At 48.5% G+C, this 20,613-nt stretch overlaps 1 protein-coding gene across 1 annotated transcript in view; it reads right to left on the bottom strand.

The window, feature by feature from the left end:
- Nucleotides 1–20,613, bottom strand: part of LOC144947799 (dystrophin-like) — a 330,156-nt gene that overhangs the window by 78,700 nt on the left and 230,843 nt on the right. Inside the window, exons 36-38 of the mRNA XM_078877152.1 lie at nt 16,782–17,026; nt 12,911–13,063; nt 2,663–2,741 (exon numbers count right to left, since the gene is read on the bottom strand). Of these exons, the coding sequence (XP_078733278.1) occupies nt 2,663–2,741; nt 12,911–13,063; nt 16,782–17,026 (477 nt within the window). The remainder of the gene's footprint in view (nt 1–2,662; nt 2,742–12,910; nt 13,064–16,781; nt 17,027–20,613) is intronic.

Below are 20,613 nucleotides of genomic sequence, written 5' to 3'. Positions count from 1 at the left end.
CACAAGGCGTCTCGAACCTGGCTCGGAGCCAGGCAGGTGCCAGGGGCTAATGACGCAGTCATTGTGCGCGACGTCCTGGCTCGGAGCTTTTGCAGTGGGGAAAAAACAAGCCGAGCCACACTGGCCTGGTCCGGCACGGCTCGGTTGTGCGAAAGGGTATGACCGGTAATTTGAGACAACTCTGTAGGTCGTGAGCACGTGCGGAATCGGTGCCACGTTGCCGACTCACACGATCAGGTTGCCGTCGGGGATAGGCGAGTGTCTCGCTTCAGAAGTTTTAGCTTCTCGTGAAGTGTTCAATTGCACTCGGCAAGTGGGTTGAAGTGCTTGAAATATAGACGGAACCCCATGGAGGAAAGTTTAAAAGCAAGAACATTGCGATTTTTCCGTTCATTAACTTCCTAATCTGGAGGTTTCAGTACCAGGGATTGCAGAATTCAAAGCGTGGTAAACCTGCCGCTCCCCTCACTGCCCATTGCATGAGACGTTGCAGGCGTAGCAGTTGTAGTTAGATGCATACGACTTCTTCTACTTGACGTTGACAATTTCTCAATGCAACTGCTGGACAGTTTTTGAGGGCCGTTTGACCATACTTTGCTGTGCTGGTCAGGGCGCGTTAATGAAGGGGGACGTGATTAAGGCCCCGATTCACACACCACTCACTACGACGTCGTTCGTGGCCGGCAATCAACCACAGGATTGCCAGGCCCATATAGTACAGTAAACGCCAAGCATCCCCCCCCCCCGCTTTGCTAGGGCGGGGAAGTATGGTCAAAGACCACCCACGACCGGCACGGCACGGCGAGGACTTCATCCAGCATTGAATGTACAAATAAATGAAAGTTATTTTATTGGAATGATTAAACACACATTTGCCCTTACACAGTTGAAAGGACCCTTTATTGGCTTAGCAGCCATCACTAAGTTTATCAGCTGGCAGGCTTCATGTTGCAATGCGCTAATCCGCTATGCCACCATGCCTCCCCCAACTCCAACCCCCGTTCCTCTTTAAACTCAAGAATAATGCGTGTCCTCACATCCACTGCTACCCCGATACCAAACATGTATCTGTCCGGCCTTGGCACTGGCAATTTTTCCGGAGATAAGAGAACAACGGCGCCGGTGTGAAACGTGCGACTTAAACCCTCTTACGTGCGCACGCTGGCAAAGCAGCTGGGATTTGCTTTTTTGCGAGGTAGCAAAAAAGGGGACCGCGGGGGAGTGGGCAGGCGCTCCGTGAAAGCTATTTTTCACGACGGAATTTCGCTCGCCCGCGGGACCTCGGCTAGATTGTTGCGCAAGTTACACACGGAACGTTGCACGTGACAGCCGTCCGGCTGCCAGCTTTGACGCGCACGGCGATGCCGCTTCTGCGGCCCTCACTTCGGGCTTGGTGGAAAAAAGAAAAGAGAACACGCGCGCTTGAGCATTGCTTGCCAGAGGGCATTTCCTCCAAAACTGTAGCCGCAACACACGCAGGCACATTACACATGTGACAACCCGGTGAGGCCTGCTGTTCGTAATTCCCTCCCACCGTTGCTTGGTCATCTCTCCCCCCCTCCCATTCCCCACGCTTTTGTACGGAGGCACCGTGATAGAGTCGTATTCAGACACTTTACACATTCAAAAGGCTGGAGGGGTGGTTAGCGCGCTGTGATGCGAATCCGGTAATCTGAACGCGATGTATTGGCCAAGGTTAATATCAGTGGGGAGCGATAACCGAACCGGTCCTGGGCATCTCCCCCCCCCCTCTCCTGCTCCTAAACCCACACCAGCTCGGGGGTTGAACTGTGGTGAAAATAACCACACGATGCAGCATGGTGCGGGTTGGCCTTCATCCAGCAGTGGAATAACAAAAGGTTATAAATAATGATTCTTGCATATTCATGGTGTTTATCAAGATGAATACAAAAAAGGTATACATTGCCTCCGAGTTCTCGATCGAACATCACATCAAATTCACAAGATATCTGCAAAGTTATTTCATATTATTAATCACGTTATGAGTTGAGATGTTTTATCTCATGAACTGCTAAATAACTTACGGTTGTATGTATCCATGTTATGAATATAGATTAAAATAAACGTATAGATTTTCTGACATGCTCATCAGCCAATGTGTTTTGTTTCACGTGTAAATATATTACAATAATTTATTTCGCTCTCCGTCTAAACCTTTCTTGCATATTTTATTGCAGAGCCAGAGACGCAATGCCCCCGGTCTCATTACGCGCAAGGTCACGATGGGACCGTCGATCACTCGACCTGGACGCGAACCCCCTTCCCTCCCTCCCCGGACGAGTCTCACACAACAACCTCGGCGACCGCGAGCTTCTCCACACCCCGCGAGATAAATCCACAGCGCCTCTCGCACCACGCGCACGAACGACGCAATCCCATGAATCATCGAGTGTGTTCCTCGCACACGTCAAAGTAAATCCATCATTAGTCCGCCACACATGGCAGCGGAGGGAATGTTTGCAAATCTGCGGGGCTATGGCCCTGCACCCCAATCCCCCCGCGCCACCCCGGGGCGGGATATATGCCGAAGCCATGGACCGTGCGCGGTGCGATTCAGCAAGACGCGGGAAACGTTTACCTGCGCGTGACAGGTGAGTTTGATTCATGGTCAACGCGCGCCCCCCCGGAGTCAGACACTCACTTGGGATGTACGCTTTCGGAGCGAGATTCGGGTCGCTCTCCACCTCTTCTGATTGGTCGATCTGACCGTCCAGCGTGGTCTGATGGTGAACAAGAAGACGGAGAGAAATTTTGTTTTTTAAACGGACACGCCAACGAGAAAGAGAAAACAAACACACTTTGACAAACGACCACATTTTTATCGCGCGACACGTTGCGTATCAATTTCCCGCGAGCGTGCGGACGTCGTGGGGCACATCGCATTGTAATACGTTTCAGACAATAAATCGATCAGTTCATTGATTCAAACAAACCTCCCATAGAAAATAATAGTCTCTCTGATTTGTGCGGCTGCGGCTACGAATACTCGAATCGTACAACGTCGCACTTCCGCAAATATAAACTGCAAAGCGGTGGGTGGGCGAGAATTTGCCAAATCACTCAGAACTGAATCTCTAATAGTCGCTGTCTGCTGGCCATATGATATCATCGTCTAACAGAGTTGTGTTTGCTTAGACAGCAGAAGGTGCTATTGGGACCATTAGCTAAGTGCTCCCAGCATATCAAACGACAGCGCGCCGCTGCAGGTGCAATATATGGCAGCCAGGGTTCAGCTGTTTATTTGCCATGCCGAGCCAAAACCAAACCGCATTAAGCTGGGCCTCTCAGGACATCTGAATCTGGTTCGGGACTTGTGATGGGTTCATCGCGTGTGACCTCTGTCAGCACACGGCAAGGACACAGCATCACCGCATCATCCACACGCATCCCAACCCATCATTGCGTGTCCCGACAGTCGGCAAACACTGCGACGACACGGCACCCGCCACGTCATCCACATGGTGTCTCCGGACTGAATCAGTGCGCGTTTCATGTTAGGAGACAGTGGAAAATAAAATTCACTTGGCACCTCGGTTTGTACAGCGGCAAAGGAGGAGGAGGTATGTGAGAATGAAACGGAATGCATCGCTCGTACAAAACGGTTCCTTTGTTTTACCGTTTCACCTCTCCGGTAAAGGGGGGGGGGGGGCATGTAGCCCGCATGCCCAGCAACCGCATGCCTAAACAGCTTTTGTTTGGCTGGATAGTGGAGACTAAACAGGCGCAGCACGGGCTAGAGAAAAGATAGAGTGATGTGGTACAAGAGGATGTGGAGCTGAATGGACCTCTGTGGAGGAGGCTCGTGAAGGACGCTACTGGGCAGTTGGAGGCAGTCGCCCTCCAGCAACAACGGAGGGCAAAGGAGCGACGCTCCCAGCAAGGAGCGGAACACCAGGCGGCTAAAACACAGCAAGTTGGCACAGTAGGGGGCACAGGTGGTGCATCGGCCAGTTATCTGAAACAGTCAACCCATGGCACCTGGGTCTTTCCCGTGACCTCCTGCCAGCGGGCGTTCGACACTTCATGTGGCCTTAACGTGCATATAGCCTGGCACTGCCACACATAGTGGCTAATGGCAGTTGTTGTTGTGGGGTAGCGAACATCCGGCTCTCGCCACAGCAGTGACGTCCGTGCCACGACTCCGTGTTGATGGCTAAGCCTCCCCTCCCCCGGCGATAGTCGAGGGCTCTGCTGTCGGCGACGCTCCACTTGCGATGACGGGATCCGCGGACACATTCGAGAGCTCCGATTCCCGCGCAAGGGGACCATGAAGCGGCCTTTGTTTGAAGATGAGCAGGAATGCACGGTGAGACTTGGGGTTGGGGGGGGTGGTTCTTCAGGGGCCGCTTGTGCCGGATGTTTTGGATTTTGAGGGGAGCGAGCGTCGGATTTTCTGGAGAGGGGCGAGGTTCTCGCTGCCAACTCTAGCTCGAGTGGCGGCACAAACTCGCGCGGCGCAATCAGCGGGATTTTTAAGTGAGATTATTATCATTATTAAATGCGTACCAGTTATTGGTATACTCTATATTATTAGTATTGGTTCTTTCGGTAATGTCACGTAGAAGGGAAACAATAAAATAAAAAATTCTCACGACGTTTCGATTGCAACACAAGCAATCATCATCAGGTGTGAAAACCACAGCAAGAACATTTGAAAAAAGTGACGGTTTTTTCTTAACGTTAAGAAAAAACCGCCACAAAATTTGAAAAAAGTGACGGTTTTTTCTTAACGTTAAGAAAAAAACACCACTTTTTTCAAATGTTCTTGCTGTGATTTTCACACCTGATGATGATTGCTTGTGTTGCAGTCGAAACGTCGTGAGAATTTTATTGTTTTATATTTATATTATTTTATTGTTTTCCTTCTACGTGACTTTACCAAAAGAACCAAGAATATGAATCCCTGCAGTCACGAAAGCTTTAAATAAAAATTATTATTATTACACTTTAAACAGTAATAATGAATATCATATTTGTGGTAATGTTATTTTAATTATTATTTTAAGTGAGATTATTATTATTATACTCCAACCAATGCACCACTTTTCCGCATCAAAATGCATTCATCTTCGATTTAAAACACCGCACCGACACACCGGCCAGCCAAGGCTCAGCTCTGCCGGCTTTTATGGGGTGGCAAATGAACGTCGTTCCGAAGAGTCGATCTTCATCTCCGGCGGCGGCGGCACGAATGAGGCTTCCTTGCCAGAGATGAAGAGGCAACGGAGGTGGGACGAGAGTACGTGGGAACGTTGAAGGAACGGTGGGGAGAACAAAGCCCTGGCCAAGCGTGACGCAGCGTTCCATTGTCAGGCTGTAGGGCCGCATGCTCGGGCAGGTGGCCCGGCGGTATGGTAGGCCACTCACAATTGGGACGTTTGTGAGTTGGGGGTTGACTCTGCCCATCATCCCTCTCGGGAGAGGGGTCGATAAAATAGCTACCACTTTGCAGGGAAGTCATTGGAAATGTGGAATTCTCACCCGTGGCTCAGGGCAGTAAACGGAGGGTGAGCACTGACTGAATAAGGAGGACATCTATTGTTTTTAACACTAGATTTAGGGAACGATCAAGGGCCCAGAAAACTATTTTCATTTTTCACACTTCAGCTCGATGGAATTAGGCGTGGCGCTCCGAGCTTGAGACCAGTTTCCGAGGGCGCCGCGTCTCCCCTCTGGGCTGAAAGACAACCCCCCGCGCGTGTCGACAGCTGAGAGAACCTCTCCCGCGGGGTTAGATTCCGTTTTGCGCAGGTGTTAATTCGCGTCATGGGCTCGCGCAAGGCACCGGTGACTTCCTCAACTAAATCCTCTCTCTGCATACTGTCTCTGGACATCGGTGCAGCAGCAGCAGCAGCGGCGGTGGTGCGTGTTTTGGATATTGAGACATTCAGCTAGAGTCAGGGCCGGTGGGAACACGTTTTTTTTTGTTGATTGGCGATGAGCAATGTGTGGGCCCACGGTGTAAAAATGGAGCTACGAAATAAGTGACGGCCAATGAACGTATGTTGCGATAAAGCATTTTGTTTGATATTCATCGTATACTGTGACATTGCAATATCGTCACTGTTATTAGAATTGCATCTTCGGTCCGCAACATTGCGCGCGTTATATAAATTGTATTATTATTATCATCATCAGCCAAGGTCAATCTACCTTGGGATAAAGGCCACTGTAATATCGAATGATTCCGTGAAGAAATAGTCCGCCTCGCACCTGCACATGAGCTCATTTATCACTCCATCTTTACAGTGGATGTCCTCTCAGATGCGTTCCGTTCCTTTACATAATAATAATACCATGGTGATTCTTTGTGCGAGGGCGGGTGGGTGGAAGAAGCCACATGGCGGCTTGTGGAGGCCCTCATTCAGCAGTAGCTCTACAATTCACGGGGAATGCAAGGAAGCGGTGGCGCAGTGTGTTCGTGCACCACGCTCTGAACCCAGCAACATGAGTTCGACTCCCAGTCACGGCTATCGTCAGCGGGAAGCGATAGCTAAACAAGACCTGGGCCCTCCCTGGACTTCCGTCAATCTACACCAGCCAAGTTGGTGAAGTATGGTCAAAAACATGACCAACAAAGGATTAGGGAGGCACTTTATCAAGTGGTGAACTGAAAATTATTCAAAGCGCTGAAAATGAATGAAATTATTATCATTATTACTTCATAGTGGTCACATGACTGCGAGGGTAAACAGCGATTGTGGAAAGAATCAAATTTCGCTCCGAAGGCCGACACTCGTGCAGTGACGCACTGTGGCGGCCTTGAATAGAATGACCATGACAATGATTATTTCGTAAAGTTTGTTTTTGTCTGTGTGACAAAGGTTGGCATTAAACTTTCTGCCATTCTTCCCACCACTGTTGTTAGCACAGAGCCCAAAAGGCCAAAATGCCAAGCGGCCAGCAACAATCGGCACACGCTTGAAAGGCAACAACAAAAGGCGCATGCTTGAAAGGCACATTAGATAAGCGTTATGTGTGTAACGGTTGAACGCCGTTTTTCGGTGGGACGGAACAGTTAGTCCGGTCACACCGAGTCCTCAATGTGGGCGGGAGCAATTGATGAGCGAAGTTCACGAGAACGGTAAAGCAACCGTGGTTAGCAGTGGCAGCGATAGCAGAGCGTTACAGAGGCAGCTGACTGTTCGTGAGCCAGCATGAGGAGCGAGTCAGCGAGTGCTGGAACATTCAATCGACCCGACGGCTTTACGTTGAATTCCATCAAGTACTTGTGCAGTGAGAAATATGTGGTCTGTGACCATCAATTAAACCAGCGTGGTAGGTGGGGGCGGAGGGAGGGGCGGAGGTCCTTTTGAAACATCGGCGCTGAATGTTTTTCAATTAATCGTGGAACGTCCCACACGACCGCAGGGGGTGAGGGAGCATATTCACCCCTCATTAAATGTCCACAGCGGTTGATAGCGCTGCAGGTGGCAATGGGTTCAGAACAGAGACCTCGGCTTATTGATTTCTGTTGGAATTCATAAAAATGTATAATAATTTACAGCTCTCTATCAATCCAATGCTGGATTAAGGCTCCCCCAACGGTGGAGGGGGGGGGGTTGGATTGTTTGAGCATACTTCACCATGCCTGGTCAGCCCGGGTTGGCGAAGGCAGGGAGGAGAGCCAGGACCAGTTCAGATATCGATCACCACTGATGTTTCCTGTGGCTGGGAAATTGGGACTCGAATCCGTTGCGCAAGTGTGTTAACCGCTTCACCACTCCACCCAGCTGGTAATATTAAAAGTACGGCGCAATAAAAATCTCCACGCCTTGGCCGTACACCATCGCCACAAACAAATGCCACCCTTTGAAGAGCCAAATAAACGTTGAAGTGATTATAAGGGAGGATTTAAACCAGGGGTCCTCAAACTACGGCCCGCGGGCCACATGCGGCCCACCGAGGGCATTTATTCGGCCCATGGTCACTAATTGGGCTGCGCTTGTGAGCACTCATTTGGCTGCGCTGGTGAGCACTAATTGGGCTGCGCTGGTGAGCACTCATTGGGCTGCGGTGGTGGGCACTGATTGGGCTGCGGTGGCGAGCACTGATTTGGCTGCGCTGGTGAGCACTGATTGAGCTGCGGCGGTGGGCAATGATTGAGCTGCGGCGGTGGGCACTCATTGGGCTGCGCTGGTGAATGGTTCAATGGGCCAATTGACTGGACTTGCCCCCCAGGCCTAAGGCTGCCAGCCCTCCCCTGGCTGTGCTTGACTGGCTCTCCCTCCCTCAGCTCCCTCACTTGCCCCTCGGCTCCACTCCCAGTGATATTCCTGTGTGCTGAGTAAATGATAGAGGGGTAATAACAGAGTGATCTCTGATCTCTGGAGGGGCTGCCTGCTGTTTTCCCGTGCTGGTCAGTGACAGACAGCCGAGGAGTAGGAAACCCAATTTAAATGACAGTAAGTGCATTTATATTCTGATTGCTATTCAATTATATGAGGTTATATGTTGTATGTTGTGTAAGCCCCGGTTCATACTGTTGCGATCTCTGAGCAGTGCGAGTTCAGCCATATGCTTGTATGGCTGAACTTGCATTAGATTCGGAAGAAAAAAGGCACATGTGCCTTCTTTTTTCCTGCAGTGGATCGCATGGGTCTTCTCCCCCATGCGATCAGATTCATATGCGAGTTCGCAGATCGCACTGCGATCTGTGAACAAAACTGCAGGTGTAATTAACCTTTTAATGGCACCCACACCAGTGTGAGCCTGGGGTAAAAGCGGAGTTCCCCCAATCAGACTGCATTGATGGGCAGTGCAGTCTGTATGTCTCTGTGTGGGCAAAGTTATTGCTGGTATATTGTTTTTGTAGCGCTGTATATATATTGATATTTTACTAATAGCAATTTTGACTCCCTAGGAAACAATGATGTCAAGAAAGAGAAAAATTGACTCGGAGTGTATGATATTCAAAAAACAGTGGACTTATGATTACTTTTTCATGCAGTACAAGGAAAGAGCTGTGTGTCTGATATGCCAGAATATAGTGTCTGTGTTCAAAGAATACAATTTATGTCGACACTATGACACTCAACATAAAGATAAATATGATTGTTTGGTCGGAGAAGTGAGAAAAGATAAAATATTAAAACTGAAAAATACATTAACAACTCAGCAAAATACTTTTGTGAGGCAGAAGCAGCTAAATATTTCATCACTGCGAGCAAGTTTTCAAGTTGCCAAGCTAATAGTGTGCACTGGCAGACCATTCGTTGAGGGAGAATTTGTTAAAGAATGCCTTCTTTCTGTTGCCAAAGAGATGTGTCCAGAGAAGGCCGATTTATTTATTACAGTGAGTCTTTCAGGACCAACAATTACACGGAGGATTGAAGAAATGGGAGACAATTTCCATCAGCATTTGCAAAACTTCGCAAAAAAACTTTTCTATTTTTCCTTGGCACTCGACGAAAGCAATGATGTTCGTGATTCTGCACAACTTCTAATTTTTATTCGTGGGACGAATGACTATTTCGAAGTCACAGAAGAGCTTGCTGCACTGCAAAGCATCAAAGGAACAACTACAGGAGAGGATATCTATGAAAAGGTTTGCCAAACTGTGAATGGTTTGGAGCTGAACTGGGCTAAACTAGCCAGTGTGACAACTGATGGTGCTCCTAGCATGGTGGGGTCTAAGAAAGGAGTAATTGCTTGCATTAACCTAGAGATGGACAAACATAACCATTCTCATCCAATAGCCATACACTGCCTCATCCACCAACAAGCGCTGTGTAGTAAATCACTGAAGTGGGACTCTGTTATGAAAATTGTGGTATCTTGTGTTAACTTCATTAGAGCTCATGCACTAAACCACAGACAATTTCAGGAATTTCTGTCTGAGCTAAATGTTGACTATGAAGATGTTCTGTACCACACAGAAGTCCGTTGGCGGAGTCGAGGGAGAGTTTTGAAACGTTTCTATGACTTACTTCCACAGATTACAGCTTTTCTGTTTTCAAAAAACAAAGAAGTACCAGAGCTCAATGATGCAGAATGGAAATGGCACCTTGCCTTTCTGACAGATGTAACAGAGCTACTCAACAGTTTCAATGTGCAACTTCAAGGAAAGGGGAAGCTCATCTGTGATATGCAATCACACGTCAAAGCATTTGAAGTAAAATTAGGCCTCCTCATCAAACAAGTGAAGGAGGAAAACTTCTGCCATCTCCCCACAACTCAAAATCTGTTAGCGGAAAAACCATTGGTTGCATTCCCAAACAAAACATGTGTGGATTCACTGGAAAAATTGCAAAAGGAGTTCCAATTTAGATTTAAAGTGCTTCATCTCCTTGAACAGGACATACAGCTTTTCCGTAACCCATTTTCTATTGACATTGAAAATGTGGATACAATTTACCAAATGGAACTGGCTGAACTGCAGAATTGTGACTCTCTGAAAGACGCATTCAAGTCAAACAGCCTTCATAATTTCTATGCATTTCTCCCCTCTGAGACATATCCTCATTTCAGGAACCATGCACTCAAAATGGCAACCATCTTTGGCAGCGCTTATGTCTGTGAACAAACTTTTTCCAGAATGAAACATTTGAAATCTCCAACCAGATCTAGACTAACGGATGCACACTTGCATCACTTGTTACGACTAGCAGTGACAAATATGGAACCGGACATTGACCATCTCATTAGCCAAAAGCAGGCCCATAGTTCCCATTGAAATACTGGCAAGTTTGTTGATTTAACTTTACTTGTTCTTCATTTTAAATATTGTATTTGTTCCCGTTTTGTTTCTTCACTTCAAAATAAGATATATGCAGTGTGCAGCGGAATTTGTTAATAGTTTTTTTTAACTATAGTCCGGCCCTCCAACGGTCTGAGGGACAGTGAACTGGCCCCCTGTTTAAAAAGTTTGAGGACCCCTGATTTAAACTGTTGAAAAGTATACGGGAGCTTTTATTCCCCCCCCCCCCCGAGATGATTGTTTTATTTCGCCATCGGTAGTGCGCGCTGCGGCAATTCATCGTTTCGACGCCGCCGGGCGCAGCCGAGATAGCGAGTGATGAACGGAGGAACGCATTTGTCTTCTGTGAATTCTGGGAGCGCGCATTCTCTGCTCGATGGGCCTCGCCGGTGCTGCCCAACGTCACGGAAGCAACTGCTGCTCCTTGGGACAAAATGAAAAAAGCGGCGATCGACAGCGGCGGGAGAAGGGGGGGGCGGGGAGAAACGCGGCGTGACGGGAAAAATCCGAGCGCGTGAGCACAAACGCGACATTCCCTTCCATTTCAGATTTTAATTGTGGCAGACGGGGGTGGGGGGGGGGGGTCTTAGAAATGCCAAGGTAATTTGTAACCTTGACGAGCGAGAAATGAATTGACGTGAAAGATCTGCACTTGGCACGCTATAATTTGCTCCGAAGGAGAAGGCACGAAGAATTATTTTGAATTTAGGAAGGGCAAGCTATGGGGCTGACCCCAAAGGTCATTGCTTAAGGAGATAGAAATGCCATCCATTACCTGCACTCATCCCCAGGATGGGCTTCGTGAGAATTGTGCGTTTGCTAAGGTTCAGTCACTGTGCCTTATGCTCCCATGATCAAGCTAACACACACCCTGGTGAGATCTAAAAGCTAATAAAAATGTGCATGCTAATGGTAAAATACCGCATGCAACACAATTACATAACAGCGTCGCTTTATCGGCCGTACATCACTCGTCGATGCTACATCGAGGTTTGTTTGATGATTATTAAAACGAAGGTGTTTGTGGGTTTACATTTTTAGGTAATTTTTTGTATTTGTTGGTTTGGTCTTCAAGGATAGTTTAATTCATGATTAACAAAAAAACAATTGAGCATTTGTTATGAGGAATGGTTATTTAAATTTCCAAACCACAATTGAGTGCTTGTACAAGATTGCGTGACACGTTTTGTGTAAATCTATACGTCGTGTATAAATAGGAACCACATGTGCATATGTCAACCAGGCACTAGCAATACTCACTAATTGTTCTTTAATCGTAAGTGGCTCAAGGATGACACCTGCTCTCATTTGAAGCCCATGCGACAGCTGCCTCAGCCTGGTTCTACAGTTGTGGCCTGACACGAGGCACAGCTGCTGATCCGCGTTTGCATGTACGTACGGTGAACTTCTTTCGCACCGTACGTAGCCAACCGTGCTAATCGGAGGTGCCGGGGGCAGGAAGGACAACAAACAAAAAAATCGAAAAACAGCAAACCTTCAGATACTGTATTCTTTGGGTCTTTCGGTAAAGTCACGTGAATAGAAATAAAAATCTCACGACGTTTCGATCGCAACGTCATCAGGCTTGCGTTGCGATCGAAACGTCATGATATTTTTTTTTTATTTCTATCTACGTGACTTTACCGAAAGACCCAAAGAATATCAATTCCTGCAGTCGCGAAAGCTTTAAGTCACCTTAAATACTGATTCTGAGGGCAGCCGAGCGTGTCTCAGAGGTCGCAATCGGGTACCCGATACCCGTACCCTACCTGATACCCGGCTACCCGTACCCGGCCTCGGTACGGGTACCCGTTTGCGACCCTGGTGTGGCCGGGTACGGGTATGGGTAGGCCGCGAGTCACTGGTGAGTCACCGTTTGTCACTCATTTCCCAACGTCTTGTCTCTTCTCACAATTCAAGTTCCTAGAATCAGCCCACCCGCGCCTGCAACATGGCTTCAACCCAGAGGTCGCAATCAGGTACCCGATACCCATACCCGGGTACGGGTAGGGTACGGGTACGGCCGGGTACGGGTACCCGTTTGCGACCCTGGTGTGGCCGGTTACGGGTACGGGTAAGGAATCAAAACCCGTTTGCGACCTCTGGCGTGTCTCCACCCTCCCGCGCGACACGGTGCAGCCGCACCGCCTTCGCGACTCGACAGCTCCGGCCACCGCCGATGCTGCTCACCTGCATCTCCCGCCACGTGGACGTCACTTCCTGCAGCCTCTGCTGGGTGGACGACGAGAGGACGACGCCGGCGGAGGCGAGCTCGCCCGCCGCCTCCTCCACCGACCTCAGCTCCTCGGCCAATGGCCTCGACGACGACTCCTCCTCGATGCTCTGGAGGGGGGCCCGGGTGGCAGGGAACGAGGCGTGAAGTTCAATTAGAGAGAAACGCAACGGCAATTAATTCTCATTGCTGGTTAATTGGACCGCGTCAGGATTTTCGCGGTTGTTGCTGGCCAAGGTGTTTTCGGGTCGGTACTGCGTGCCGTTTGGCACCATGTCCGACGTTCGCGTGCTTCTTCAGGAGGCCGACATCGTCATGCCAAAAATTTTGGGACATCGTAATGCGAACACGCTGGAGTTTCTGCGTCGGTGAATTCGACTAAACGACTCTTTAAAAGGGAAGACTCAAACGGTGCCACGTAACGTCTCTCTCACGAAAAAATACACGGCAGCTTTTGAAGTCACCTTTCAATGCCGCTCATTTAATTGTTCATGGTCGTTCACCTAAGCCGAGTACGGTGTTTAGGGATGCCGCCGTGGTGTTATCGTGAGCTCACTGGACTTGTAATCCAGACACTGCCAGCTCGCTGCCTCCTTCTCCTGGCGTGGCAGTTGCAACAATAGAGCAAGTTTGTAAAATCCCTCCCTGTCCACTCGGCAGTAAAAACGTGGATGCCCCGGTGAGTCGATTGGCAGGTCACGTATGGTGGGGTAAAATGTGGGGACTCCAACAACTTCCAAAATGTTGAACTTCTTTCGCACCGTAACATCGCCAACCACGCAACTTGGAGGTGTGTAAATAAACATTTCTGTGGTCTGCGTGAAAGAGTACGCCACTCTAAGAGCTACCTCTCGTGGAAGCCCTTCCACCAGCAGTGTCCTGAGCAAACGAATGCATTCTAGATTTGAAGCTTTCGTGACTGCAAGGATTCATATTCTTAGGTTTTTCCGGTAAAGTCACGTAGGTAAAAAATAAAAATTAATAAAAGTAAAATAAAATAAAAATAATTATTTTATTTTACTTTTATTAATTTTAATTTTTTACCTATGTGACTTTACCGAAAAAACCTAAGAATACAAACGAATGCAGGTTTGCATCTCTACCTTTTGAATTCGCTTCAATGCCCTGTTTAACGGGACCCTCAGGAGGCCTCTTAAGTCTCTCGCTCACGTGACCATGGCCGCTTTGAAGTTGTTTTTGGTTTAACGCCTCCGATGAATATACGTGCAGGGTCGTTAATTTAAGCTGTGCACGGCGTGTTTACGATGATGGCTTCTCCCTCACCGCTGCCAAGGGCGCAGACGCCAAGGGTGTTGTTTTCTCGTCAAATTTTTGCTTTGGCGGTAACAACAACAACAAACAAACAAACAATGTCCTTTGCATACAACGAGTGACACTTGGCACCCCGCGTCTGCTGTCGGACAGATGGGCCCCATGGCCTTTAACGTCCCCGCCGAGAGCGGTGGCGGCGTCCCGCTTCCCAATCGTGAAGCGACCCGAGGAGTCACGATCTCAGCTCGCCGTTGTCACCACGCGAGAGCGTGTGCTCGCGCGCACTCTCAAGGGTAAGGGGGTAAGGGCTCCAGCAATGCCACCGATTGCTTGTGACACCGCTGGCAAGCAGGGCCTTCCACTAGAGCAGGGGCGGGGAACGTCCGGCCCGCGGGCCGTATGAGGCCCACGAAATCATTTGGTCTGGCCCTGCCAAGGCAACCGCAGGCGGGACTCGAAATTCAATAAATCTAGGAGCAAACCTGGAAAAGCCATTGCGAGAAGCAACATCATCAATACCAGCTAACATCACACGCCTCACCAAAGAGATGCAGTTCCAGCCATCGCATTAGGGGTGAGTTAATTAAATGTTTGACCAAATATAAAAGCCTAATTTTTTTATTGATAATTTTGTATGGCCCGCGAATGATGTTATAAATAACCAAATGGCCCCTGGCAGAAAAAAGGTTCCCCACCCGTGCACTCGAGGGAGCGCCAGAGAGCTCCATCTATCCAGGTGTTCTGCACTGCAAGGCCCGCGGGCCACGAACGGCCCCTGGTAGCCTTTCGTTTGGCCCCTGACAATACACAAATTTGAAAATAGCCTTTGCAGGCGGTGTGTGGTGGTCCTCACACTGGTGAGTTATTGAAGAGGCGGGAGCTACCCGCGCTTGACCCCACGTCACGCGAGCACGCCGACTGACTCACTGCGGTGAATCCATTTGCACTGCTGGCTTGCATTGAAACAGGTGGGCGGCTTTCGTAAACTTACCCCCCACAGTTTCAACAGCCGAACTGCAATTTCAGTCTGCTCGTCGTTACACCACTGTGGCAGCACCCATGTGGCTCTCTATAGGTCAGAATTGTAATTATAATTGAGGGGGGCGGGGGGGGGGGAGTTTGGTGTGTCACTTTCCACGCTGCGAAACATGTAATTCTGTAATTTCGATTTAAAGCTTTCGTGACTGCAGGGATTCATCTTCTTGGTTCTTTCGGTAAAGTCACGTAGAATGGAAATAATAAAATAATAAAAATAAAGCATATTTATTTTATTATGTAGAATGGAAATAATAAAATAATAAAAATGCAACATAATTTCTTTTTTATGTTTTACTTTTATTATTTTATTATTTCCATTCTACGTGACTTTACCGAAAGAACCAAGAAGATGTAATTCTGTAACCAGCAGCACACTTTCGTCATTCTGCCAGAAATGATTTTCTGTTTTGTCGCAGGACGAAGAAAAGAACGACGATGATGACAACAACAAAAAATGCTGAAACGTGTCATTTCCTAACTCGTGCAATCGCTACGCAGAGAGTAGGGGGACTAGCGCGGCTTCTCCCCGCGACGTCTCCATCATTTCTCCAACGCGCGCGAGCGACACCTCTTGGCGTGTGGTGCCGCCAGTTTTGGCAGAGATTAAATGTCAGCGCCGCTTTGCGCCCGTGCGTGACAAACACGTAGCGGGCCCAATCAGGCGGTGACAATGATGACAATGGTGACGTTTGTTTTCATCGTACGCCAAACATACTTCTAGACCAAGCCTCGCCCCGCTGTGAAAGCATGGAGGGCTCCGGTTAGCACGGTTTAGCTACGTTCGGCGCAAAAGAAGTTCAACATATATACAAAACAAAGATCCCCCGTATAGCCTGAACAGACTGTTGGGGCAAGTGCTGTTAGTGAGCACCGATGAAGGTTGGCACGGCACACGAGGGGGTGGGGGGTGGCCAGCACAAGGCTCGGCCGCCTTTATCTCCCCAGTGGTGATGCTTACACACCACACCAGGTACTCGTTTGAGGCAGAGTCGACCTAGGGGAGGCCCAGAACCGGTTCAGATAATCGTCCCCGGTGTTGGCCTTGAGCGGGAATCGAACTCGGCTCGTCGGGTTCGTAGCGCCGCATAGCGTTAACCGCTACACCACCGCTCCCCACAACATACAAAGATCCCCCATATAGCCTTAACAGACTGTAGGGGCAAGTGCTGTTAGCGAGCACCTATGAAGGCCGGAACGGTACACGAGGGGGTGGGTGACCAGCACCACGCCCGACCACCTTAGTCTCCCTAGTGGCAATGTTTACACACCGCACCAGGTACTCATTTGAGGCTGAGTCGACCTAGGGGAGGCCGGGGACCGGTTCAGATAATCGTCACTGGTGTTGGCCGTGAGCGGGAATCGAACTTGTGTCGCCGGGTTCATAGCGCAGCGCGCTAACCACTACACTACCGCTCCCCACAACATACACACACACACAAGGCAAAGCGGCTACGTCGTATTAACTCCGCGGGATTCCACGCGGCAGCGTAGGCGCCCCGTCCGTCGGCGTCACCGCACCTCCTGGTCGCCGTCGGGGTCGCCGCAAGGCCCCCCCGCCTGGCCCTCCGGAGTCCCGGGCGTCCCTTCAGCGGCCCGATGGCCGAGCCGGCCGTGCAGGTCGTCCAGCGAGGCCTGAAGCACCCCGAGGCGAGCGAGGGCCCAGGAGAGACGGCTCGCTCGCTGCTCCGCCGCGGCCGTGACCTTTTCCAGGCGCTCGCTCCAGACCGCCGGCCTGCTGCTGCTACTGCTTGTTACGTCGCCAGCTGCAGGGACACGCACGCCGCGCATATGCAGCCCCGTTGTCAATCCACTGCTGCGAGAACACACGTGGAGCCAACTGGCTGCCTGAACTGGAACTACCTGCCACTCGTCTCTGCCCCACGCTGCCCACCCTCCCAATGTTTGTTCCAAACGTGCAATCTGCATCGGGTTCATGATGAAAATGAGTCTATTCAGACATTTTACAGCTAAGCGGTGAACCACACTGTGCCTCTGAATGGTCTAGAATGATGACATCACAGAGCTACTAAATAAGTAAATTACCATTTATGAAATAAGTAAATTATTATTATTACGTGAAATGTACGACCCTTGTCGAACTGCTGCTGGATGAGGGCCTCCCCACGCTGGTCATTGCAGGTTGGGGAGCATGGGAACATACAACGACATAGTTTTGTGCCACGTCCTCTGCTGCCCATCACATAGTCCTGCGGTCACAGCACACGATCACAGCCGTCTAATGAGATAATCGAAGACGTAATAGGGGCCATTTGTAAATTCACTGATTGATGAATTTACAAATGACCTCCTCACGACGTAATGGCCAAGAGATTTAGTTTGACCATACTTCACCACATTGGTCACTGCGGATTGTGGAGTGAGGGGGGGGGGGGCCCAGGACTGCTTCGGACGTCACGTGTCACTGATGGTAGATGCGGCTGGGATTTAAACCTACGTCGTCGAGTTCTAAGTGCAGTTTGCTAACCACTGTCCCACCACTCCTTTATAAATCGTGAAGTAAATACCATGGAATATTCGATCGAACACGGACGAGGAGGTGCGCAAACTACCGTTAATATTCTAGATTTGAAGCTTTCGTGACTGCAAGGATTCATATTCTTAGGTTTTTTCGGTAAAGTCACGTAGGTAAAACATAAAAAAAAATAATAAAAGTAAAATAAAATAAAAATCACGACGTTTCGGAGGCAACACAAGCCTCGGTTCCACCTGAAGACGGAAGCTTGTGTTGCCTCCGAAACGTCGTGATTTTTATTTTATTTTACTTTTATTAATTTTAATGTTTTACCTACGTGACTTTACCGAAAAAACCTAAGAATGCTGTTAATATCTCCGAGTCACGAGTGGAAATTCCACATTCTTATTACGGGGAGCGAGACCATAGATTTGACAAACGAAAGCAACCGTTGATGTCTCATGCAATGGTAAGATATTTTATTGGCCCTGGAAGGATGATGGGTAGAATTAATGCCCGACCAGGATTCGAACTATGATTGTGAATCCACGTGCTCTGATCTGCCGTATATTACAGTTCCTGTAACGTAGCCCTGAGTGAAGCGGTCAACGATGATATCGATGTGACAGGCGGGAGGAAAACACTCAGTTTTGATGTATAGATCAATGGCTGATGGAGTTACGCTTATTTCCATCCATCACATTTCATTGTGTATTTCAGCATTATGCGCACTGTCAAATGTGCGTGAGCAGGATGGTGATGATGGTGATCATGATGATGATGCTGGCGATGATGAAGGTGGTGATTACGATGACGATGATGATGGTTGTGGGTTGTAACAATGAGGAGGAAGATTATGAAGATAATTATGACGATGACAACGATATTATGACACGAGGTTATTGATGGTGAGAAGGATGAATATGACGATGGTGTTCATGATGATGACGGCAGTAACGACGATCAATTTGAGGAATGTGGTGATGATGTTGAGGATGATGGCGTTGCTGAGGATGATGTTGGTGATGATGATGATGACGATAGCGTCTCGCCGATTTACCTGTCACAATCTAACCCACATCAACCACCAGGTGGGTTTTATCCCACACGAGCGGAAATCGAACCCGGTGTAACAGGCTAGAATAACCCCTACCTAGATTAAACCTGGGGGGGATAAAGTGTCCTCGGCTAAACTATACCCCCCGGGGGTTTAAACTAGACTGGGCCAGACCATAGCCCTCCAGGCCAGAATATGCCCCAAGTGATAGTTCAAACGAACTTCAATCGATATCTAAAAAGCATATAAATGGAAGTAAGAATCTCAATTTGATCAATTGAAGCATTTTTAGGGTTAGGGTTAAGGTTAGGGTTATTATTATTAACGTTTTTCTGGTTGAAGCAATCAAAAGTTTACGTGTTTATAGTTTTAAATAAAATGTTCGAAAAATGTAGTAATTCATGTGTATATCGCTCAACACTATTACTATCACGGGGTTATGATTTGGCCTAGAGGGGTATAATATGGCCTAGGCCATAATATACCCCAGAGTATAGATTGGCCTAGGCCATAATATACCCGGGTATAATCTAGCCTAGGCCGTTTTAACCCCGGGTATACCACGGCCTGGGGGTAGACTACGGCCTGTTACACCGGCACCTGTGGACCACCGATCCAACGGCTAACCCCGCATGCGCCACAGCTCAAGGAGGCCGCCGTTTAATTTCAGTGTACAACACGACCGCCGCTGCCTAGCAAGAGCATTCCCGCTGTGAAGTACACGCAGGGCTTGGTTTTACCACAGTCAGTGTGTGTGTGTGTGATGACAGACATCAGGGCGTTTTTGTCTTGGTGATTTTGCACGATTACCCAAAGCGCTGTCTAGAGGCGGCCGGTTGTTGCTGTGTTTGTTTTGTTGATTTATTTTTTTACGGCTTGATGGGCCGAGAAGGGACACTGGAGAGATGACAGATGCGAAATGGGGCCCAAACGGGTCGAAATGTAACAAAAAAAGTTTACTTTGTGCAGGGAGCGCGAGGGCACACACGCACACATACACACATTTCTTCGTGCGCTATTCCGACGGCTTGACAACTGCGTGTGAAATGAATCCAAAAGGTCGAAATATAAAAAAAACTACGAGGATACGAAAAAAAGCAATCAAATGTAAACGCACAGAGATGCATTGATATAATGGAGAAATAAATAAACGTGCACACACAACAAACTAGTGTAGAGAAATAAAAATAAATCAAATATGAATCGATGCGGGACTGTCTTGAAACTGATGGATTTTTTTCCCATTTTGTTTTAAATCAGCAGAGTCAACACGATCTGTTAATTGCATTCCAAGTTGTACGACGCCCAGAGGGAAAATACAATTTGATAAATTTGGAACGGCAATTTCCCAAGGCTTTGTCAAGGCTTAGAAGCGTTACTTAGACTGAAGTTCACCATCCCCTACGTTTATGATGAAGGTACATACCTTCATCATAAACATAGGGAGTGTGAGCTAGAGCTGATTTTTCAATTACAGATTGAAATTACCGGAATTAATTTTTATTTACAGTCAATCCACTGCTGGATTAAGGCCTCCCAAGTCATGACAGTTCGTTTGATCACACTGCACCAAGTTGGTCATTGCGGGGTCTTTCAAGCGTTGGGGGCTCATAAATATCATACACAGCGGCGTGGGAGCTAACGTAGACTGCATTTTCTTTCATTTTTAAAACCACAGATGCTGAGCACAGGCCGAAGGGTCCAACATGTCAGGCAGCCAGCAACACAACATAGACAAAAGCAGATCATATCATCACTCATTCTCTTTAACCTTCAACATTTGTTTAATGTTCGCTTGACATTCACTGTGTGACATGCCC

This window comes from Lampetra fluviatilis, chromosome 47, assembly GCF_964198595.1.
Source record: "Lampetra fluviatilis chromosome 47, kcLamFluv1.1, whole genome shotgun sequence".
In the NCBI taxonomy this organism is placed as follows: Eukaryota; Metazoa; Chordata; class Hyperoartia; order Petromyzontiformes; family Petromyzontidae; genus Lampetra; species Lampetra fluviatilis.
Note: the sequence above shows the minus strand (reverse complement) of the source record. Positions and strands in the feature narration are given on the sequence as shown.